General features: G+C 31.4%; 1 protein-coding gene across 1 annotated transcript in view; it reads right to left on the reverse strand.

Moving 5' to 3' along the window:
* Window positions 1-93: 93 nt before the first annotated feature.
* Window positions 94-24,985, reverse strand: part of LOC146531994 (midasin) — a 34,048-nt gene continuing 9,156 nt past the window's right edge. The window contains exons 11-41 of the mRNA XM_085197689.1: window positions 23,293-24,940; window positions 22,821-23,035; window positions 22,483-22,615; window positions 21,451-22,087; window positions 20,462-20,967; window positions 20,064-20,240; window positions 19,247-19,659; window positions 18,970-19,109; window positions 18,252-18,478; window positions 17,800-18,011; window positions 17,320-17,537; window positions 16,795-16,965; window positions 15,918-16,118; window positions 15,383-15,597; window positions 14,812-14,974; window positions 9,933-11,086; window positions 9,293-9,422; window positions 8,503-8,632; window positions 7,991-8,069; window positions 7,271-7,487; window positions 6,735-6,833; window positions 6,280-6,435; window positions 5,448-5,840; window positions 4,753-4,927; window positions 4,322-4,467; window positions 3,963-4,088; window positions 3,506-3,684; window positions 2,684-2,904; window positions 1,968-2,173; window positions 1,045-1,398; window positions 94-749 (exon numbers count right to left, since the gene is read on the reverse strand). Of these exons, the coding sequence (XP_085053815.1) occupies window positions 561-749; window positions 1,045-1,398; window positions 1,968-2,173; window positions 2,684-2,904; window positions 3,506-3,684; window positions 3,963-4,088; window positions 4,322-4,467; window positions 4,753-4,927; window positions 5,448-5,840; window positions 6,280-6,435; window positions 6,735-6,833; window positions 7,271-7,487; window positions 7,991-8,069; window positions 8,503-8,632; window positions 9,293-9,422; window positions 9,933-11,086; window positions 14,812-14,974; window positions 15,383-15,597; window positions 15,918-16,118; window positions 16,795-16,965; window positions 17,320-17,537; window positions 17,800-18,011; window positions 18,252-18,478; window positions 18,970-19,109; window positions 19,247-19,659; window positions 20,064-20,240; window positions 20,462-20,967; window positions 21,451-22,087; window positions 22,483-22,615; window positions 22,821-23,035; window positions 23,293-24,940 (9,230 nt within the window). The 3' untranslated portion in view covers window positions 94-560. The remainder of the gene's footprint in view (window positions 750-1,044; window positions 1,399-1,967; window positions 2,174-2,683; window positions 2,905-3,505; window positions 3,685-3,962; window positions 4,089-4,321; window positions 4,468-4,752; window positions 4,928-5,447; window positions 5,841-6,279; window positions 6,436-6,734; window positions 6,834-7,270; window positions 7,488-7,990; window positions 8,070-8,502; window positions 8,633-9,292; window positions 9,423-9,932; window positions 11,087-14,811; window positions 14,975-15,382; window positions 15,598-15,917; window positions 16,119-16,794; window positions 16,966-17,319; window positions 17,538-17,799; window positions 18,012-18,251; window positions 18,479-18,969; window positions 19,110-19,246; window positions 19,660-20,063; window positions 20,241-20,461; window positions 20,968-21,450; window positions 22,088-22,482; window positions 22,616-22,820; window positions 23,036-23,292; window positions 24,941-24,985) is intronic.

Below are 24,985 nucleotides of genomic sequence, written 5' to 3' on the forward strand. Positions count from 1 at the left end.
TTGAATTTGAATTTTAATGCCGCGACTATGTTAAAATATTTGATTATAATCATTTTTTTTTAAATAAAATTAAAAGAATAAAAATACACAAGATTTCTTATACACATTTATTTTTTTATAAATTTTACACTGTCAGTGTATTATAACTATCTACTATAGAAAAAATATATTTTTATCTGTTTCTTTTTAAGGTTTCCTTATATAATAATGAACTTATAAACTATAAAAAATACCATAACCTTTTACTATAATCATTATATTACTGTCTTTAATAGAAAATAGTAATAATATGATAAAAATAATAATATATTAAATACTTTATAGTAAATATTTATAGACGCAACTGTTTTACGCTTAATCTATAGTTTGTCCTCAACATACCAGATGAGAAGAATCATTTATATTACTTTACTTTTAGATTTCATACAACAATTTTTATATAAACCATGATATTTAGATTGTATTTTAATATAACTTATACGAACTTTCTAATTTCAAATACATACAAAAATCCTTTACTAAGACATAAATCGTAATAAAACTAAATTTAAAATTACGAATTACGTAGAAACATTAGCAGCTAATTCAAACCATTGTCTCAAAGCATCTCCCAGGACATTTGGCAAAGCGGACATGTCTCTTAATATTAAATAATATGGAAATGGGAAAGTATCTAAATACGGCACAAATCCGGATAGGGAGTTAGTTGTTGGATCTAATAGTGGTCTTCTAATATCCATTATGGAATCCTGTAAAAAAAATATGAATCGTTAATTGTTTTTTTAAGTTTTATTCTTGTTCTCGCTTTGCAGAGTAGAAAGAGAAAATCTCCTGTTTTAACACTCTATTCCTTAATTTTCGAACCTGTTTTTCATTTTCAACCAAAGCCGAGAAACGAAAATATATTTCAAATAAAATCATTTTCCCCCATTAAATCTTAATTAGTCAATTGCTGTTGAACTAAAAATAAATTATTTACCAAAAAATTATATTAAGCATAAAACTATTGACTAAATATCCAAATAAACATTCTCAAACACAAACCTTATTATCCGGATTATCAATAATAACATACACCAGGAAAATGCCTTGTTGCCTCGCACGTCTCACAGATTGTATCACTTTAGTTTCGCCTTCAGAAAATATTCCCCTGCCATCGCTAACTATTACCAATAATTTGGCATTTAAAACATCACTTCTTATCGATTGTTGGTCAAACATAACAGTACAAAAGTCTAACAATTGAGCTATTTTAGTCTTGGTTTGTTCAAAACATAATTGTTCTAGAATCTTCGCTCCGGAATGTTCCGAAAATTGTTCCGTAAATGGATGCAGGAGGTTCGGGTTTTCACCGAAACTTAATACGGCTAGGTCGCCGGATTCGAGTAGGTTTAATGCCTGAAAAAGAAAATATTACGTTACTTTTAATATTTTTTAAATTTAAGCATATTGCCGGGTGTAAGGTACTCTAGTGTAAAGAGACTCCGGAGACGCGTCGCCAAATTTTCAAGACATTGTGTGTTGAGTGGTGGAATTTAACGCCACGCTTTGCTTAGTTACCAGAACGAGTAAATGGAAATATTAAATATTTAAATTCTTCGAGTAGGAATGAAGCCCACACCTATCGCTTTCCTCCAGGATTCAGTGGAAAGCGGTGAACAGAACAGATATGAAAATATATTTTAAGTTAACGCTCGTATCTTTTGATTGCGTTCGACTTAGAAGCTTGTTTTTTTCTTTGCCTCGAGGGACCATAGACACGAATATTTGATATTTATCTCAGATTGACACCTCCACGCGATCTCGAAATAAATTGTCTTGTCAGACGCACTACAGTGGTCCCTTAGGGTTTCGTTTTTTTTTTTTCTTTTATTTAACAAGGATTTACAATTATCCGTGGCAATGGCCTATAACGTTTTCCGTTACATTTGTTTTAAAAACAAATATACAAAGAAATAGCGACAAACCTGTGAAACCAGCGCCAAGCTTTCAAAAGCCAATTCCTTAGATCTATTATCAGACATGGAGCTGGAATCATCAATGGCTATTGCTATTTTATAGTCTCTTTTGGCTGGTTTAGTTCTACGTAGCCAGATACGGTCTTTCCGGAAGTGGGACGCGATGTAGGGGATCACACGACGCATGTTGATTGCGCGCCCGGTGCGGTAGTCGCCTAGAGAAAAAGTTATTATTAAGTATCTATATATTAATAAGGAGATGTAATATAGCTGAGTGGTTTTTTCAAACGCTCATAAGGGTAAATTACGTTCCGTCATATTTACATCTAATATGTAAGGTTGGTAAGTCATATTATATATATTAAACTTTAAAGACTCCATGCAAGTAAGTAAGTATGTGAGGAATTAAAAATAAAACTATTTAACAAAAATAGTGTTTTTTTTTATATAAAAGTCTCCTGTTCTTTTGTTTACTATATTATTTGTGCTTAAATAAGAACATTTCAAATTACAATTTTTCTGTCATTGATGACAAAATCTACAGCCGTTCAGTACCGTGGCCGCTCTGAAGTTACATTTTCTGAATTTGTGCGCATGTTTCCTCGGGAAGAAGTTGAATAGTATAAGAAATCCCTGAAAAATTCTGCGCAGATATCTTACATACAACAACTAACTACAGGTCTGCTAGGATCCGTCGACCGTAGTGCACATATTTATAAGCCTACCCGCTCTCCTCGACCGCGCGGTCGGCTCCAGCACGAGTCGCAAGCGCTCACATAAAGCGCGCGCGTCTCCCGCGCACTCCCGCCATGCACTACGCCACGCCGCCGCCGCGCACCCATCCCCCCGCCCCCCTGACGCGCCACCCGCGCGTGTCTCCATCCACTGGCGGATGGTGGTATACTCCTCGACGGTTATGTTCTCCGCGTGGTGGAATTCTTCTTGCCTGGAAGATTAGATAGTTATTTGGTGCAAACATGACATATTTGCACTTTTTGATATATATAACAGGAGCCACAATCAAAGTTTGTTTGTTAGTAATCCACAATAATTGACATAATATATATCTTGTTTTTCTGAGAATTTTTTTTACTTTAATTGTGTTTAATAATCATGATAACACACTGTTAAGATATTGTTAATATTAGTGATAAGATCTATATTGAATGATGAAATGATTTTGATTATTATACATGTAATATAATAAAATTTCTTGTATTAAAAATATAAAGAAAGTTAACGTTATTCTTAAGCAAAAACCATAACTTTATAATTTTAATGACACAGATGTTTTTTATATATTTCTTAATTCAATTTTAAGTCTATGGAGATGTGACTTTTTCTTATTTATTTTATGAATTATAATAACATATATTATATTTTATTGTACTAACGCAATGGAACTGTGTCTAAATGTGAACACGATTATTGATTTAATTTTCATTACTCACAGTGTCTCCCAATTTAAAGGCATGGAAGAGGAAGAGTGTCTTATCACTATATATAGATATAGAGAATGATTAAGCGTAAAAATAAAAAAATCTTACTTAGTATGATAAGAGGTATCTCGTCCTCTTGGTACGGTGGTAGTAAGAACTGCGTCTCCTTCAATTTCAATACCAGTCTCACCAGTAGCTTCATCACCACCATCTTTCTTGTTACCGGTCTTATCTTTTTCTGATCCTTCTTTTATCTTTTCAGGTTTTAGTTCTTCGGATTTTTCAACCTGTTTGAAAAAATATTGTTTATAATTTTATACAAATAATAAAATAGAATAGATCATTATTTGTTGCACGCAAAAGATACTACAAAACAATAAAAATATAATGTATGTTTATAAAATATATGCCTAAGCTATCTTATTATTTTAATCAATCTCTTATTGACAAGCCTCGGCATCAATTTTGAAGTATTATTAAATCTTATTTTAAATCCGCATCACATCTTAAATTTGATCATTACGAATATTTAACTTGTAACAAATTACAGGTATAATCTAAATACCTGTAAATCATCTTCATCGACATCCATAGGTATATCTTCATCCTCTTGCATTTTTTCACCTTCTTCGTCCTCTTGCTGTAGCATTGGTTGTTCATCGGCTTGTTCTTTTGTTGCTGAATCGACTACCTATAATGATTTTATAGGAGGTTTGTGAATATTTTTCCTCTATATATTTTTTTTAAGCTTCACTCTGTATCTCGCATTAGAACAGAGTAAGTAGAAACCTTTTGTCACGTTCTGCCAACTTCTGGAGGTATTGCAAGTAGAATAGCGGAATTCGAAGCTGCGCTTTGTCTAGTTACCAGAGTAGTAAAATGAAAATATTAAATATTTAATTTACTTGAACAAATAATACTTACTTGCATATCCTCCTGTCCAGCCTTTTTAATATGTTGATACGCATCAGCCTCTTGATCATCATTTTGTTCTTCGCCTCCATCTTCTGCATCTTCTTTATCTGTGTTCAATGTGTGCGCTTTTTTATGTTTCTTCTCGTTGACATCACCTGTAAACATTAGAAATAAATCATAGTACACATTGAAAACAAAGATTTCTAATAAATAATAAAATGACCAAATCACTAAAACTACCTTTATCACTTGCCTAATTCATATGGACTTGATGTCTTCATCTACATGTTATTTTATTTGATTCTAGAGATACAGAATTGTTAACATACCAAGTGTTATTTCCCAATATTTTTTAGAAAGGTTTCAGGTTTATTAATAATTATTATCCGTTGATGCTTTCAACCACTTCTTATAAGGTACTCTTCAGGAATAAAACTTACCGAGTGTTCTTTCCTGGTCAGTTTTTCCAGGTTTATTCTCAAATCGCTGCTGGGCATCCCGAGAACGGTCGGCCCTCGTCGGCTGTTTCTCACCACGGTGACCTTTATCACTTTTGTCTAATTCCGATCTGCCTGTCGATTGTATATCGTCGCCTACTTGTTCTTGTAATTGTTCCTACATTAAATAAAATAGTTAATATTCTAAATCTTTACTTTTAATGTTCATTATATTTTATGTTGTTAATTTTAGGAAGAAAATGTAATCATAAGTAGAATATAACAAATAAACATAATGATGTGTTTATAGTTAATAAAAACGAATTGTTTGCAAGTAACAGGAAATTACATTGCAATTAGCTATAGTTACAATGGAAGTATATTTTTTTCTAGAGGTAAAGTATTACGAGTTTATCATTTATAACTTAGATGATATCAATTTATTTTAAGAAACTATAAAATGTGATGAAAATTGAAATTAACCTCAATAACTTCACGTAGAAGCGATAGACGTTGGCTCGATCACCACTCGGGGGAATTAATTATTTTCATTCTCACGTTCTGGTCACACAAACCGCAACCGTAATTCGACCGAGAAGCGAGACACCTGTTTTGAAGTCAGTCTTTCTCTTTCTACCTATACGAGAAATAAAACTTTAAACAAAAAGTATATCTATACATAAGAAGTAATTACTTACATGTGGCGCAGCATCCTCATCTTGAGCTTGTTCAGTGTTAGTCTCAACATTATCATTAGTTCCTCTCTCCATTTCTGCGTTTTCCACTTTATCTTCTGCAGATTGATCATCATTTGATGGATTCGCTTGTGGATTGGCCTCATGTGGTTTTTCCTCGACTTCTTCATTTTCTATATTATCTTTGTTTTTAGGCAAATTATCATCTTCTTTAGATTCATTTTGTTGTTCTTCGGGTTCTGCTTCGGGTTCTGGTTGAGTTTCATTTTGGTCTCCTGCTTGGTCCTCTGGCTGTTCCTCTGTTTCATTATCATTTTTATCATCATCATTTTTTTCAGTATCCACGTCATCTAAATCATTATCATCTTTTTCATTTTCGTCCCCGATTTCCTTATCCTAAGTACACGAAAGTAAAATAATAATAGTAATGATGTATTTCTAAGATAAAAATTATGTAGTTAAAATATGAAAATATTGTATCATCCCATATGCTCCATTTCGAGTGCGAGGGAGAAGGAACTTAAATATTACATAGATATACATTTTTTATTGTTACTAACAAAATGAGTCGTATGTTACTTGATATAAATAAAAAGTAATAAATAAATAAAATATGTTCTCAAGTCTCAACTATAAGGACTTGCAGAGACATGCAAGTAGCAACAACGTATCACACCCAAAATATAAAAAGGCGACTTTCATTAATTGTTTTTTTTTTAATAAAATTGTTTAATAATTGTAAAAAACAATTTTAAAAATATACATAATATTTAAATAAGTACATAATACAACATAGACATATTCATATAAATATAAAACACGTTAACATTATTACCTGTTCTTTACCATCACCTTCGTCTTCTTCATCACTGGATACTTCTAGGCCATCTTTGTTGCCTTTTTCTTCTTTTTCTTTAGATTCTTCTTCTTCTGGTATAGATTCCTTCATGGCATCTATTTCAAATGGATTTTCAGTTTCAGTTTCTCCATCCTAGTAATAGTATGTAATGTTAGTTATTTTTTCACATTGACTTATAAAACTAAAAAAAATGTTTGTGTGAACTCTCTTATCTTAGAAGCTGCTTGTTCGAATTGTAAACTTATTTTTGTTTTGAGGTCGGACATCGAGAATGGCTATATATATTACACCACGTTAATTGTTTCGATATAACCCACTGTACCCACGTTCAGGACTACCTACATTTAGTATGTATGTAGTTAAAATATAAAAAATAAGGAGATTTAAAAAAAAACTTCTTTATCAAGTAAATTTACATATGTATATCAAACCTTATCATTATCTTCTTCCCCATCCATATTCATATCATCAGGTAATTCAAAGTCCTCCGGTTCCGGTAGCTGTTGCTGATTACCATGATAAGGATCGATCTGAAACAATTACATCATAGTTATATAACTATTATAATAAGCAATCATTTATAAGAATCAATATCACTTATACAAAAATACTACTGCGAAACTAATCAAGTGTCAAAGATCTATTATTTACATATTGTTTTCATTGGACGCCGATATTTATTTAATATTAAAACGAGTTAGTTATTAGGTAACGGCATGTAATATCAAAGTCTCGCGCTAATTAAATAACACAGAAGACTGAATGTAGTGTCATAAGATTCCATTACAAACCTTCCACCAAGAATACTCAAAACCGAGTGGGAAAATGAAAATAACTAATTTTTCGGAGCGTCTTAAAGTCATACGCTGTCATACGATGACCTCATATGATATAAGGCTAGAATCATTTATAAATAAGCTTAAATTACTTCAATTTAAAAATAAAAACAGCATAATTTAAGACTAACATGGTCATCATCAATCTCAGGTTCTTCCATTTCATTGACATCCTTTTTCTTTTGTTTTTCTTTCCCCTCGTCCCCATCGTCAGTTCCTTGTTCTTGATCCTTGGCGGCCATTTCTTTCTCGCCTGTACTCTCACCTTTGCCCTTTTCTTCTTTATCTTTCTTGCCATCTTCTTCAAAATCTTCTTCGTCCTCTGAACCCCATATTTGTTGGTCTAGTCTAGTTTTAAATAGAAACAATATACATATATAATATAAATACATAAGAACTGTGAAATAAGGAAGTTATCCGACTTACGAAGTCTGCTGCAAAAATAAAATTGCTCAGCATATGTTTTCACATCATGAGATATTTATTACCACAAAGACGTAGTTCAATAGTAGTTATCTTGTATCTTAACTTAGGCTAAAGTAACTTTGTGTTAAGACACTGTTTTTCACTTTCCACCGAATTCTCGAGATATTGCGTGTTGAGTAGCGAAACACAACGCCGCGCTTTGGGCTTGTTGCCATAAAAAATTAAAATATACGAATGTAGTCCTAAACGGTGATCCCAAAATACAGTGATATAATGAGACGCATAGCCGGACTAGGTGTTTAATTTTCGAGTACCCTCAGCACAAGTGCGGTATAAAGACCACACACGCGACTCTGTGGGCTCGAATAACGTATAAATCTAATTCATCACATCAGTTTAATATTTATATATGAGTAAGTACTTACTTTTCAGCTGCATTATCAGTTTCACCCATTTGTTTGTCGGCATCATCCTTATCATTTTCTTCATCTGATTCTTCGCCTTCTAATTAAAGAAATAAAAATTTTAACAACTTACTTTACGTTTAGAATAAAAGAAAGTCATCTTGGCGGAGCAGGAAACCGTGTGACTATTAATTAGCACGATGGTAATGAATTCAATATTCCCTTGGGGGAATTAATTATTTTCATTACTCTACTCTCATAAAATAATAAGGTCGTCGTGGTGCTGTGGCACAAGCGTGTGACTTTAAATGCTACGGCCATGGGTTCGATTCCCACTCGGGAAAATTAACTATCTAATATTTTTAGTTTACATGATCTGGTAAAGAGGTAAATCGCGGCGTTCAGATCCGCCACTTAACACGGAAAGTCACGAACATTCGGCGGAAAATGTAGAAAGAAATGTCTTAAAACAAGATTCCTTTTGCCTCCTCTCCTATATGCGGAATACAGCCTGAAGCTGATTACTAAATTACCTTTCTGTTCAACGTCTTGCAAATGTGAGTCAAAGTCGTCAGTCATATTGACTCCCTTTTCTTCTTCCTTACAATCACGATCCTCTTGATTTTTCTCTTCTCCAGGACGATGAGCGTCATCCAATTGATCCTATTTCACATTCACATTATAGTATAAATATAAAATTAAATAATGTGTATACAATTTATATTTAGCAGTAAAATTTACAAAAACATATTTTTAGTACACAAAACAATTTTTAAAAACAAATATAGATCGTGGTATTATTTCTGACAGCAATACCTAACAAACTTGTAAAAAAAACAAAGATGTATATAAATGAACCATTTATCATGATAAATGTGATGAATAATAAAAAACTTTTTTAATGTGTTTTTTTTTTAATGAAAATAAATTTCAAAACATAAGACACATCCCATATATATATATATATATATATATATATATATATATATATATATATATATATATATATATATATATATATATATCGTCGTGGCGCAGTTGCACAAGCGTGTGAAACTAGATACATCGGTTGTTGGTTCGATTTCCACTCGGGGTAATGAAATGTTTAATATTTTAATTTTCTCGCTGTGTTAACAAGGTAACGCGCAGCGTTGAGTTCCGCCACTCAACATGTAATGCCTCGAGAATTCGACGGGAAGTGGGAAAAGGAGTTTGTTCCTATTTGATTTAACTAGCACAAATTAAAGACCCCAAAAATTTTCCAATAAAAACAAATTCTCATAAATGCAATTTTAAAAATTAAAGTGAAACATGGACACTCACTTGATTCTCAATTCTCTCGGAAACATCCTTCTGTCCTTCACCCTCGCCAAGGCCCGTTCCACTTGACAGCTTCCCTGGACCGCCGTCACCTTCACCTTCTTCCATGTCCAAATCAGATGGCTTACAGAATCTGGAATATTTTTGATATATATTATAATTGTTTATCGTTCGCGCGGTTCAGTTTCACGCGGTTTCGAGCACGTAGCTGGGTAGGTATAAAGAACCTTATACACTTCGTTGCTCATGCACGCGCATTTTCGAGACATTGATATTGGCCAGCCATTGGCTTATTTTGGAGGCTTATAAGTGAAAAAAAAAAATTTCAAGTTATTCCAGTAATTAAAGCTGTAAGTATAAGTAGAAATTCTTGCTGATCTCAAAGACAATGTTCTATCTTAACTATAAATATTAAATTTAAACATTTGTAACAGTAAACTAATATGATGTAAGATTTCTAAGATCTCTAATTTTTCTCTAATCTTCTCTATTTCTATTCAAATTAGAGAAATCAATTTCAACATATAACAAATTAAAATAGTGATACATTTTTGTATATACATTGATTATTCATATTCATGTAAAAAAATGCATTTCTTCCATTCAATATTTTTTAAATGAAGTAAAAAAAAAACAAACTCACCCCTTAATAGCGAGATCAGAGAATATTTTCAATAAAACAGACAGCATTTTACATGACACTCTATGTACCGCGACTTTCTGTGACAGGAAGTACTGAACAAAAAGCAGAACTTGTTCTAATATGGGCACCACTCTCATTATTGCTTTCCTTACTTCTTCCACTTCCGAACGACACGCAATAAAATCGACATAATTACATAATAATGATCTCATTTTATTTATTAATGTATCCAATTGCAATAACTTAGAATCGGATATCATTCGGTCGTGTAGGAGCTCTTTCAAATGTTTATCTTCTATTATTTCATTAGATTCTTCCTTTTCCTTTTCCCTTTCATCGATTATTTCATCGATTGCGTCCAAAACGTCGAGATTATCTATACTTATTTCGGGTGATAGATGATTTTTGTATAGGGATTGGATCGTTAGCAACATTGTAGCTATAATATCTTCAGCTTCAGATGTCAAAGTGGCAGAAGATGTTTCATTCATTTCTTGATCTATAGGTGTATCTAATTCATCCAAATGTTCTATAGTTTCTTTCACATATTTGACCAATTTCTCAATACTTCGAAGTAATGGATGTTGTGGTGCAGATGCGGCAACAATATTAGTTTTCAATTTAAAACCAAAACTATATTCTTGTAAAATGGCTTCAGCCTTTTCAATGATTGCATGCAGGTTATTTTTAGCGTCTTCTACGATATCTATATGAGCTTGTGATATGTTTGGTAAAACACACTCTTCTCCTATTTGCTTGGGGTTAGACTTTATCAATTTTGCCAGAGCTGCTTTTTGTTTATCTACATGAGTTATAATATTTTTTACTTTTTTATACAATTCTCGCCATTCGTTACTATCTTTATAACATTTTGTTATGAGTGAATCAGATAAAACTATATCAAATTCTGCTTCTGAATTAGAATTCATACTAATTTCTGGTATAGATTTAAATACAATGGCAAATTGATCTAGCAAAATACTACTATTTGCGTAGCATTCCATTAAAATATCAAGTTTATTATTCAAAGTTGTTATATTAGTTTTACTTGTGTGTGCTTCAAGAACATTCGTAAGATTGGTTGTGACTGTACGCAATGTGCATATATATTTTGTGTATTTTGAAATCGATTTCTTTTGGCTGTTTGTCAATTTCTGTAATAGAATTAATTCAGAAAAATTAAATTAATTAATTAAAACTTAATAAAGAAAAATAATAATAATAATAATAATATAATAAAGCCTTTATTAACAATCTAAATAATCATAATACAGAATTTATATTTACACCGGTAAAAGATTGTTTTGCCTTAGCATAGGCCTCCCCCAAAGCCTTCCACATCTTCCTGTCGTGGGTTTTCCTCATCCACAATGTACCCGCAGCTAATTTTAGGTCCTCATCCCATCTTTTCGAAGGTCTTCCTCTTTTTCTCTTACCCTCTCTTGGGTACCATTCTGCCACCTGTTTTGCCCATTTGTTGGTTTTGTTTCTGATTAGATGCCCTGCCCATTTCAATTTCAGCTTTTTAATTTTGTAAGATACTTCTACAGTCTTTGTTTTCTGGCGAATAACATTAATTTTAACTTTGTCCTTTCTCTTGATATTAAGCATGCTCCTTTCCATGTTGCGCTGACATACTTGAAGTTTTTGTACATTTTGTAATTTTAAAGCCCATGTTTGACATCCGTAAGTCATAGTAGGAAGTATGCATGAGTTGAATATTTTGGTTTTTAAATTCATTGGTATTGACTTACTTTTTGTTATATCTTTCAGAGCCCAATATCGTTTCCAAGCTACATTTACTCTATTTTCAATTTCTTTTGAGGTGTTATGTGTTGGAGATATGATCTGCCCAAGATATGTGTATTGGTCAACATATTCAATTGAGTCATTGTCAACATTTATAGGTGTTTGTATATGGTTTGTCATTAGTTTAGTTTTTGCCATATTCATTTGTAGGCCTACTTTTCTACTTTCTGACACTAGTTGATTGAGCATGGTCTGTAATTGATCTGGATTGTCAGAAATTATTACAAGGTCATCAGCAAATCGGAGATGGTTTAACTTTTCTCCATTTATCCTTATTCCATAGTTTGACCAATCCAATTTTTGGAAAACAAGTTCAAGTGTAGCCGAGAACAATTTCGGGGATAAGGGATCCCCCTGCCTTACCCCTCGCTTGACAGGAAAGGTTTGGCCCAGATTTTCAGTTTTTATTTTTGCAGTCATGTTTTTGTAAATTTCCATTATGAGGCGGATATATTTTTTGTGTACTCCTTGGTATGACAAAGCTTCCCAAATTTTCTCGTGTTTAAGTGAGTCAAATGCCTTATGATAGTCAATAAATGCCAGATAGTAGGATAATCTGTATTCTTTGTATTTCTCTGTAATTTGTTTAATTGTAAAAATGTGATCTAAAGTTGAAAAACCCGCACGAAATCCTGCCTGCTCTTTTGGCTGATTCTCATCTAAGATTCTTGTGATTCTTTCCAATAAAACTTTTGAAAATATCTTGTACAGGTTCGACATTAGACTTATGGGCCTGTAATTATTGATGTCATCTCTTCTGCCTTTTTTATGGAGTAATATTATTGTCGATGTAGTCCATTGGGATGGTATTGTTTCTTGTTCCATTATGTCATTGAATATGTTGTACATTGTGTTTATTATACTGTCTGAGACTCCTTTCAGAAGTTCGTTTGAGATTCCATCTTCCCCTGGTGATTTCCTATTTTTTTGTGATTGAATTGCTTTAGTTATTTCGGTTTTAGTAATGAATGGTATCTCTTCCTCGGTGATAATACAGTTAGGGTCTATTTGCATTGGGTATTCATCATTGTAAAGTTCTCGATAAAAATCTGTAGCTATGCCTAATATTTCTATGCGTTTTGTATTGCTCTTTTGTTGATTCGGTTTTTTCATGTCTATTATCCAGTTTCTACAATCTTGCATCTCTTTCTGTGCTTTTCTGACTCCCCCGGTAGTTTCTAAGTGGAACATTATTCGATTGAGCCTGGTTTCTTGTCTATGGTACCTTATGCATGAATTTATTTGTTTGCTTATTTTTGCTATTTCATTCCTATCTACTGGTTTTTGTTGCCTTTTACTATGTCTCAGTAATATTAGATCTCTTGCTTTCCCTCCTATTTTATCTTTTGCTGATTTTGTTACATGGACATCATTTTCAACTGATTTTAGTTGGTTTTCCAAGATATCATATTTTTCTTGTATTGTATGAATTTGTTGAATTTTATCTTGTAGTGTAAGTTCCAGAGAAGACAAGACTGTGTCTGGTAGTGGTAGTTCCACTATTCCTCTAGTGCTCGCCAAAAGTTTTCTAGATTGCTTTACATTGGTAGTTGATAGTGTTCCACGAAGCATACGGTGATCTGTGTTAAATTCTAGTTGGTTTATAGTACCTACATCAATAAATAGCTTTGGTTTGTTTGTGATTATGAAGTCAATTTCGTTCTTGACTCTTCCATTTGGTGATATCCACGTCCATTTCCTGCTCTTTTTTTTATTGAAATAACTATTCATGACCCTTAAGTTGAATTCCTGGACAAATTCTATTAGCCTTTGACCGTTGTTATTTCGCTTTCCAAATGAATAAGGTCCCAGACAGAAGTCTTCATTTTTATTACTTTTACCTATTTGGGCGTTTAGGTCTCCCATTATTATTACTGTTTTGTATACTTGTTCCATTGCTTGCTTTAATTTTTGGTAGAATAGGTCTTTTTGTTCTTCTTCAGCATGTTCTGTTGGAGCGTATACCTGAACTATTGAAATAGGTTGCTTATGTTCGGGTAACTTAATATTTAAAATTGCTATTCTATCTGAAATACCAATAATATCCTGGATATTATTTTTAAGATGTTTTTTTATTATAAAACCAATTCCATACAGTCCTGGAGTAATGTTTTTAAAGTAGAATATATAGTTATCATATTCCTGTATTTGTTCTTCTGATCTTCGTATTTCAGATAAACCTATAATATCCCACTTTATCCGTTGTAATGCAAAATCTAGCTCGTATAATCTTTCTTGTGTTTTTAATGACCTTGTGTTCAATGTTGCAATGAAAATATTGTTATTGTTATTTTTACAGTTACTTTTTTTAGTTTTGATTCCCAGTGTAGGGTCTTTTGAGGGGTAATGGTCTCTAACCCCACGGTGACCAACCGGCTTGGGGAGATTTTCTTTTAATTGGAGGTTTTTGTTGTTTATTTTTTCTTGATTACCGGTGTCTAGTGATTCCTACATATTAGGAGTTGTTTTTTCAGTTAGGGAGTGTGATCGGGAACGCATGTATGCAAATGGATCTGTTCGTAGAAGTTTAGCAGGAGCTATTATAGTTTTTACTTTTTCTTGTTGTTGTAGGTTCCCACCGGGAGATGTTGAGTTGTCTCTTTTCCTTTTCTCATTTTCCCTAGATTTTACTATTAGTTTGTTATTCCATATGTAGGCCTCGTTTCCCTTCTTCCTTTCTTCCTTTAGCTGTGGTAGTAATTCTTTGCGCTTCTGTATGGTTTCTTTGGAAAAATCTTCTGTTATATAAATGTCCTCAGTAACTTTTTAAAGAAAAATAACATGTGTTATTTTTCTTCACAATTTTATCGCTGCTATAATTAACATGTAATGCTGTGTGAAAATATTTCTTTGTTAAATGGGACAGCATAGATTGACGCTGTCCCACGATACCACGATGGAGCGGTGGAAAGAAAAACGGTATATTTTGGCACTATATATTTTTGTTTTGTTTTTTGTTTTTTGACACTACATGTAGAAACAACATAATTAGAATAGAGTTAATTGTCATTAAAATAAACATAAATGTTCATGATCAAATATAATTATACCTAAAATAATAAATTCTTACCAATAATTGAGCAGCGAAACCTTTACATCTCTCAATATTTTGCAATCCAAGGTCGCCATGAGGAGATTGTAAGGCAGCACTGAATAGCCTATGTCTTGCTATGTTCTTTTGGAAGTATTTCTCACATCCTGACCATAACATTAGGAGAGTTGGGTCACAACGCCTGAAATAAACATAGATAAATATATAAATTGATAATAGTAATTTATTAATTTTTCCATTGTTTAAAAATGTTATGTGAATGTGGAAAAATCTATGAAATCGTGTATGAGGTCATAAATATACAACACATATTATGTTAGCATAAAAAGCTCTAAGGCCGTCGAGCCGCAGGGGAACCAGCGGGGATCTGTGATTGCGAAGGACGTGGGTTCGATTCCCACTGGAGGAAAGGAAATATTGAATATGTTCATTTTCACTCTGGAAACGAGGCAAAGTGCGGCAAGTAGGGGACGGAAGTGTCTTATCGGAACACAGTATCTTAACACTAGGTTTCCAAGGTCCCTCCCTACCTGCTTACCTTGTTATATGCGGGATAAAGCGTGAAGCTAAAAAATATATATAATTGTACCTGCTTTTCAAATAACTCATAGCCGCATCTAAGTCCACAGGTGGTATGGTAAAATCGTACAATTCTTCAGACGCTGATAATATTACTAGGCCCGTTCTATAGTTGAGGCCCATTTTAGCTAAATATTTGAATAAATCAGCTAGTGCTTTACGCTTTTGTTGAATGATGTTCTTAGCTTGTGATTTTTGTTTATCTTTGCCAGCTGATGTGTCCACCTGATAAAGTTTTAAATATATTTATAACTCATTTTCTAAAGCGTAAGTTAAGATGTCATTATTTTTCCGCCCATGTCTGGCTATGTTTAATTTAACTTTTTATATCACATTTTTAATATTTTTTTAGATAAAGCTAAATTCCGCATATTTTTTTTAAATTTAAAACAATTTTTCATAAGCCACAACATTAATTCAAAAAGAAAACTTAAAAATTAATTAAGATAAAACGTTTATATAAGTTAAAATAAATTACAAATTAATTAACATAAATAAAACTACTTTGTATTTTTTTAAAACAAAATATAAAATTATATAAATACCTCCAAAGATCCCAAATGAGCACTAGTTTCAATAACTGATGTTACAAAGTCGTCTAACGCTTGTACTAATGTCGGGTATCCGGTATTAGCAATTGTATCTTTGCATAATATTTTAGCTTTATTGTGTAATGTTGGTACTTTTGATAATAGAGTACCCTCAGTTATTATGTTGCAAGGTTGGTCACACTGATCTAGGTATTTCTGAAATGACATCGTTTATTTTTTAATTTTCTAATAATTTAAAAAATATATCAATACTACATACTTTATATCACATAATAAATAAAGTTTAATTTTTTTACACCTATTTAGTAGCTTAGCTCAGTGGTCACAGCGCGAATTGGTCGATTTTGCTGCAAAGGCGACCAAATAGGGCCAGCGCTTAAAGAGTTTCCAATTTTTCGATATTTTACAATTTAACGAAAAAAATTACGAACTAACGGTTTTTATAATCTTATGGTGACAATAATATATTTTTAAAATGAATCTTTTTAAGTAAATAGTTAAGCAATTATACAAAATTGTTCAAATATTAAATTTAAAATCCCAAAAATTTCAAATAAACCAAAAAATATAAAGAACTAAACTAAAATAATAAAGGGAAAGCAGAAAAAAACACGATTGGATTCAACTACTTAAAAAGCCTCAAAAATGACAACGTAGACTATGAACTCATGGTTACCCAAACAAAAAAAAAAGGTTAGTTTGATATAAAAAAAATGTCAACTGACAGATGAATGCCTGAGGGGGCATTCATCTGTCGAAACATACGCGTTTAATCCGGTTAAAGTCTCATTTAAAATGTGTAAAAATCAAGAAAATCAAAGATCTTATTAAGAGTAAAGCATAATAACAATTAACTAAACAATTAACTTACCTTAATATTTCTTACCAAAACAATATAATTCGTCAAATCGATCATATAAGCGCCGCCGGTAGCGTTCGCCCCGGTCGCCCTTTTTGGTCTATCCCATATACCCACGTGATCTGAACCGACTTCATTTGTATTATCTATTAGATAGGTGGCTACGGTTTCTTTTAGAACTTTCTGGAAGTGATAAATATAAACTATTTGATATATCCGTCAATATATAGATGATATTGGGAATGTGAGTGTTATGTTCATGAATGATATTCAAAATTTAAAATATTTTTTTTATTCCAATAGACAATTATCACATGTCGTCAAATCTTTCTTATACCAGAAGATGAACCAGAAGATTATATATAACATTAATTAATAGGTCTTAATATTACAGTTGAAAATTATACAAATTAAGTAACATAAAAATATAATTTTAATTATTTTCTTTTTTCTCTGTCGAAACAGGACAAAGCGCGGCTTTGAATTCCGCTTCCTGTTAAGTGGGGAGCATGCAGCTAAAAAAATATTAAACCTCACCTCAAACTCTTTAGTATGCTTATGCAACACTTTGTGTACTTTTTCCACAGTATCTTTAACACTCCAATAGCTAAGATCTCTGTCCCATGAACAGATTTTAACAAAATCTCGAAGTTTCTTTTCTATAGGTGCACGCTTCTCTTTAATTACAACGGCAATTTGCGAGGAAAATTGTGCGAAATAGTTATATGTATTCCACAATATTGATAGCAGTTCATCTGTAATAAGAATAAGTAAATAATGTGTATAATTAATCAGATTAATTTAGTAATATATATTTTTTAATATTATATGACCCTTAAAACTCTGAAGTTGAGAAGTTTAAAAAAATCAATCTAGTGTTTAAAATAACAATTTTAAAGTCTAAGCCCTAAATTCGATAATTTATCCTCATAAATTTAGCTCAAAATTTAACCTTGAGTAATAATTAAATCTGAAATGTCATTATTTCGCTTTGAAATTAAATACAAAACAACTTACCTCGCCTTGCACTCTGTTCTAAATGGACCAAATGACAATGATAAACGTAAACTATATCCAATCTAACTTCAAATTCAGCTAAATTAGATTTCTCCATAAAGTCCTTTAACACTGACACTACCCGTGACGATGTCAGGTCATCATTTGGATCTAAATAAGAGTTTACTACTGTATACATATAGAACCAGTATTTGTGTGCTTCTGACTGTTGTCTGGAATAAAAAAAATATATTTTTTTAAATTAAATTTTAATTTTTTTTTAGCATCAAACTGTATCCCGCGTAGCATAATGAGATAGGAACCTAGTGTTAGGTCACTCCATTCCTCACGTACCTCTCAATTTTCAAGACATTGCGTGTTAAGTGGCAGAACTCAACGTTCTTTGTTATATTACTTTTATTATGTTGTATCATTAAAGTTATTATTTTTTTTATCATTAAAAAAGTATTTACCTTTGGTGTAAGTTATTAAGGCACTCTTTCCAATGGCTCATTTCTAATTTTCTCCAATTAATAATCTGTTGTCCGACCGCCAACGATATGTTTATCATATTGTTCCCTTTATGTGCATTTTTATTCCATTCCTCGATCTTATCCCGAAGTAACTCCAAGCCGGTGAGAAAACGTGAAACGGGACTAGATATGGGGAGACTTAGAATTCTATCCACTATTACTATAATCTGAAAAAATATTTTTTATATTAATAGTTATTGGAGGATTGTAGAACGGTTCCCTTTACGTATTCTGCTATAAAGCGTGAAATTGAAAAAAAAAATAGATAGCAAAATAGAAGAACTAATTTATAAATGAGAATAACTTTTAAATATTTAATTATAAAATGGCGCAGTGACATAGAGTGTCACTGTAACGATGGTTATGAATTCAAACCTAGGATCCAATCCTTTAGAAGCAATGAACATTTTTATACGTCCCGCTCTGTTGGGACAAAGAGCGACGTTCAGCTCCACTATTCAACTCGCAATACCTCGCATTCGGACGGAAAGTGCAAAACAGAATGTCTTGACACTACGTTTTCTAAGTTTACTCTGCTATATACAGGGTACAACGTAATAAATAAATCAGAATATATATATTTAATATTGTTATGTAAAAACTCTAAAGACATATTTTATTATCATTTTAAAAATGACATTCAATTTTCTATACTTACATCTTTCAAAGTAGGAAAGTCAGGCCATTGATCTAACAATTCATTAGTAGTTTCCCTGACTTTGTGCAATAGTGGCAAGCACTCTCTAGTCTCTGATACCCACGCAGAACGATAGAAATCTACTTTTTGATTAGCTCGAACTGAAAATAATAATAAAAAAACATTATTAAACTTGAAAAAGTAACGTTACGTAGGTAAGTTCACTACTACATATAAAAATAAATTCAGAACTTTTATTAATGATAACACATATTTCATAATATTCAAAGAAACTTACCAGTACCATCCACTTTATCTTTAATATGTGACACGAGAACTAACAAACTAGGTGTAATAGTTCCTTCGAAATCCGCATCTAGAGCCTCCCAGGCGTTTTGTATAACCTTGCTAAATGTGGGATACCTTTGTATTAGAGAGCTTACTACATCGTTGCCCACCAATTTCTTTGGCTTGGGTAACCATTGCGCGTTTGTCATATTGCGTAATAAATTACTGTGCCATTTGTATATTAGAGACACATCATCAGAATTGATTAAATATTTTGGTTTTTCTGTTGATGCCACTTTTATTTTTTTCTGTTCTAAGGAAGGTGGTTTGAAATCGCCGAAATCAGATTCAGAGTATGAAGGGAACATTTCAATCATCTCTTCATAGGCCATTGCTTCTTCATCTTCGTCATCACATTTGGACCTGATAGTTAATGTAAATTTGTTATTTTATGGGTCAACTCTTATTACAAGGGGAATAAAAAAATATCTTAATAAGCTTTCAGCCCTACAGGAATATAGCCAGTAATTATAGAATGTATTTCGTTCTTTGGTAAAGACACCAAATTATTTTGTGTATTTTAAATGTAAATCTTTCTTCAAATGGAATACCAAAAGGCGTATTTGGTATCAAAACGAACTTCCATGATATCTCTAACTAAATAATCTCTTATGAAAAACATACTAAACAAGAAAAAAGAAAAACATATATAAAACATACTTTTTCAACTATCTCAATTATACTATCATAATTATAAAAAAAACTTATTATTATGTTGCAAAACATATAAATGTATACATATTGACATTTACTAAACATATACTCACTTAGTAACATATAAAGCTTCGTCATCTTGCTTTTGCTTTTCAATAGCTTGCCTTTGCTTCTCCCATGTTTTTACTAGAGAATTAAGAGTCGATAGCATTGAGTTTATCGTTACTCTATCCATACGTTCTAAGGCGAGGCAATTCATGCTTAGCTCTTTTAAATTCATTTTTAACACTCTGAAATAATGAATCAATTTTATTGTATTACAATACAAAATTATACATAATTTAAAACTTAAAAATCGATTCAGTCACGAGCTGAATTAATATTAGCTTAATAGTTTAATTATTCTAAAGTAAAATAATTATTAATTTAAGAAAAAAGAACAATAAGCTATTAATATATTTTACTATTTTACAATCGATAAATATTAATAAAATATATATCCTTTACTTACTGTAGGCACTCTAATTCCGCTTGATAAACATCTTCGTTACGTGCAATCACATTTCGATTTAGCACTTGTAAGAAATTATTCGAAATAAATCTATTAAGGTGCTTTTCCCTTGCATCCTTATTGGGAATATCGTTGGGATATAATAAAAATGATATTAAAACATCACGCAAATATGGACCTTGTTCCAACTTTACTATTAACTCTCTTATTAAATCACCGAGTATAGTAACACTATATATAATTTGGGATAAAGAATTTTCTAAAGGTTTTGCTAAATCTGGGAACGCTTCAGAGTAGGAAGTGGAAACTTTCTTAGAAAATGCTTTAGCGGAATATATCCAAGAGGAAATTTCCTTTAAAACTGTTTGTGCGTTTTGTATTAATGATTTGTCGTATTTATTCGTTTGTATTGCTTCGTATAATTTAGTGCAAGTTGATATTAAATTAATAGACAAATTAGAAGTAGTTTTGTCTGATAATACTGATTTGATAAAATGTTGGCAGTCCTGAAAATATATTTATTAGTATTTAAAATTTATGGAGTACATTGAACTGAAAAAAGATAAATAGATGATGATAACTTTTAAATATATAACTGAGGCAAGTCGTAGCGCGGGGACACAAAGTGTCACTGTAAATGCGACTGGTTGCGGGTTCGATTGCAACATTCCTAATTATTCGCTCTCGTATAATATAAAACGCGGCGTTGAGTTTCGCGACTCAACACGCAATGCCTCCAAAATTTGACGGAAAGTGGAGAACGAAGTGCCTTAAAACTAGGTTCCCTATGCCTGCCCTGTTGCGTGCGGGATGCAACGTGAAGCTTGTTTTATTTATTTTAAGTTAAAAAGATTTACAAAAAAAAGCAAAAGCAAAAACAGCGAAAGTATTTTTGTAATGAACATCTAAATACTCAATATTCTTTTAAAATTAATATTTATTGACACATTTTATTATAAAAGATAAAATAATAAAATCATTGTACACACCTTCACAAAGCTACCGTACGACGGTTCTTTAGGTCTGAACGTGTTTCCTGATGCATATTTATGCACTCTTTGAGCAGTCTTCTCTTTCAATTCCATCAAAACATTACAATATGGGTGCACTTTTTTTAGCATCTCTCTATTTTCCGAACCTTCTTTGTAAAAATCTACACTAACTTGGGAAGGCTTTTCAATATTTCTATTCTCACTTATAGTTCCAGATATAACACCATGCACGTAATAAACACTTAGCAATTTATCGAACATTGCTATGTCTTCGTCAATATATTGAACTTTTAGACGATATTTTTCAACATGGTCAATCGGACTTATTTCCGCCATTATCCGAATAAAAATGAGACTCGTCATAAGAGAAAGTTCCGCAATCAATATCTTTGTTTTCGTTTTTGATGTTTCTAATTGATTTTGGGCATCCAATAAATCATTGCGTAAAGTTTCAGCTTTAACAAACATATTCAAAAATTGTTTGTCATCTTGGAAATATTTGTGTATGTGTTGGTTTTTATCATCGATAGGTTCCAAAGGATAGTTATTAGCATTATATCGCTCTGATAGTATATTTTGTATGCAATTCAGTAAATGTTCAAATCTCATTAGTTCAAATTCAGCATCTGATTTTCTGTAAACGGATGAATATTGTAATAGATACTTAGAAATTACAATTATAGTTAGTTATTATTGAAATTCATTCATACGATATCTTGTTAAATATGGTATTAATAGAGTAAAATGTAAGCTATTAATTTAATAATTTTTAAAGAAGAAAAAAAATTTGGTGAAAAATTCTTTACCATATTTAAGTATTTAAATTTAAGTTATTCACGCATATAAAATGTGAAGAGAGAACACAGAACAGAATATTTGGTATTCGATTCATTACTGATCAAATTAATGTGCAAAGTAACAGTATTTAAAATATTTGGGTAGAATTTACTTGAATCTTTGAATCTTCTTAATAAGAAGTAACTTTATAAGTAAAATGAAAGTAGTAGTTTATAATTAGGTGAAACTTACAATTTCAATGTTGCCGCAGAATCTAAAGTACCAATGTTCTTCCATAATATATTTAATATTCTTCCCATTTGGATCGAATATTCGACGCGATCTCTCAATGCTACTTTATCATATGCCAATACTGGATGCAATGCTGTAAATATAATCAAACTTAGTCTAACTAATAAAGAAATATATTGAATTCTTTTTTAAAATTTATTTTATATTTATTATTTCTTTAATTTTTGTAATCACCGTCTAATTTACTTTTGATTCAATTCTACGATGAAATATGATTTATTGTATTAAAGCGTCCTTGCAAATATAATCATAGTATTGAACTTTAAAAGCTTACTCACTCGCTTTATCTACGAATGTAGTCAAATTTTGTATATAAAAAGGCATCAAGGGTAGATTCATTGACACTCGCTGTGTATTCGCTGGAATCAATTCCACTGTTTCTTCAGAGTTAACGAAATTATTTAAGTTCAAGAAAGACAATGAATAGTTTACTGGAGAATTAGAAAGCAGTTTGTATAGCTCCGTCCAAAAACTTAATGGTAGCGATGATATTCTGTAAGAAGAGTGAGTAGACAATATTCACTATGATATGGTTAACTTTTAAATAGCAAAAAAAATTATGAATAAAATACAAAAGCCAATATAATATTAATCCTCTACATCCATTTAATTTAATATATTAATGTACTACAATACAAATTAATAAAAGTAAACTACTTAGTTATTAATTTAATTTCATTAAAGAAACGTTTATACTATTTACATATACGAAAAAAATATAAAAATGATATAATATAACCAATATCTCACCTTTTAATAATGACATCTTTGTTGCCCCCAAGAATATTATCAATTATTTGTAACTGGTTCAACAAAGCTGGCGGAAATCCTTTCATAACACTTCCCAAAGAAACAAGACTAGATAATAACTCAATAATATCAGAATTAGGCATTTCTTTTTCAAATCCCAACTCATCTGTTAATCTTATTGAAATAGAGAATAAATGAGGTTGCAAAATATTTATCACCCTTTGTATCACATATAAGTTTATCGGTAAAACTTTTTGTTCAGATATCATTTTATCTGTATTTATTTTATTTTTATCAATTTTTTTATGGATTTCTTCAATATCTTTAATTGTACTATTTTCAGGTACATCAAAAGCCAATGCGGTGTCTGATAATTGACTGGGACTGGTTGAAACTTTTGCCAGTTGCTTATCAATTGGTTCATTCAGATCAAACTGTATTTTATTGTACAATTCTTTTTTTGCAATACAGAGATCGTATTCGTTCTGATTTTGATAAAGCTTTGGCTGACCGTAATATTTACGTAATTTCTTACTTAATTTCGCAACTTTCGAACGTGATTGGTCCCCATGTAAGTTCAATCTATCCAAATCATAAATAAACTTTTCTAAAAATTTATGATTTGGAGGCATTTTAAATAATTCTCCAAGCAAATACTTCTGTATCCATTTACTGTGGACATTCAGTAAAGGTATTATTTCTTCTTTTAGGATCGGTGTGCGTTTATTTTTTGATTTTTCAAAAATCGGCATAGAGCATGTCTTTATGAATCTTTCACGCCAGTTTAGTAGTTGTAGCAAACTACACACCATGTTGTCATTTAAGCAAGTTACACCAGATTTTATTGCATTTTCAATATAACCATCAATCATTTGCAAATAAAGATGACAATTTCTCAAAATAGGATACTCTACAAAGTCATCAGTTAATTTACCATCAGACACTGCGCATGAATAATTAAACGCAGAGAAACCATTGTCAGGTAAAGATAACTGTATAATTATATTTTTTAGTTCCATGTAAAGGAAAACAAAATTAGAATTAACTTTGCAAATCGTTTCGCTTTTAATTTCATATGCTTCTGGTAAAAATCGTTTATACGATTCAAAAGAATTTTCTCGTTTTAAATTATCATAAGCTGCTTCGTTCATTTGAGAAACTAATTGTTTTAGTTTATTATTGTCATTTGATTTAACATCCATCTTTATGATAGAATATATAATTTTTAATAAATCCTGAGAACTTTTCTGGTACGACGTTAAAACAGAAAGTAATGATAATATAGCTGAACTATCAGACATTTCTTCATTTGCCTGCTTAATTGTGGAATACACGATTTGCTTAGCAATTACATATGCAGAATTTTTACACAAGCCTTTCACTGTTAATGTATGAGTGAGATTTTTAGAAACTATTGAATCATATTGTTCTGTTTCTAGTTCAGATTCTAATTCTTTTAGCATTGCATTTTTCATTTCAGCTAACGACATGTTTACGGATGAGGTAAAATCATTGCCAGTTCTAGGCTTTATATAAACGTCAGAGAAACTGTTTAATAAAGCTATATGACTAGAAATACCTCTGACCAACTGTTGACAAGTTAAGTGAGCAGCTTGCAATAAATGTGAAACAGTTGGTCGTTCCAAACCTGCAAAGATACAGTTAAAAAGATTATATTAAATAATTTAACTAT

Source organism: Heliconius melpomene, chromosome 14 (assembly GCF_056956725.1).
Source record: "Heliconius melpomene rosina isolate 202511_hmr_F chromosome 14, ASM5695672v1, whole genome shotgun sequence".
Lineage (NCBI taxonomy): Eukaryota > Metazoa > Arthropoda > Insecta > Lepidoptera > Nymphalidae > Heliconius > Heliconius melpomene.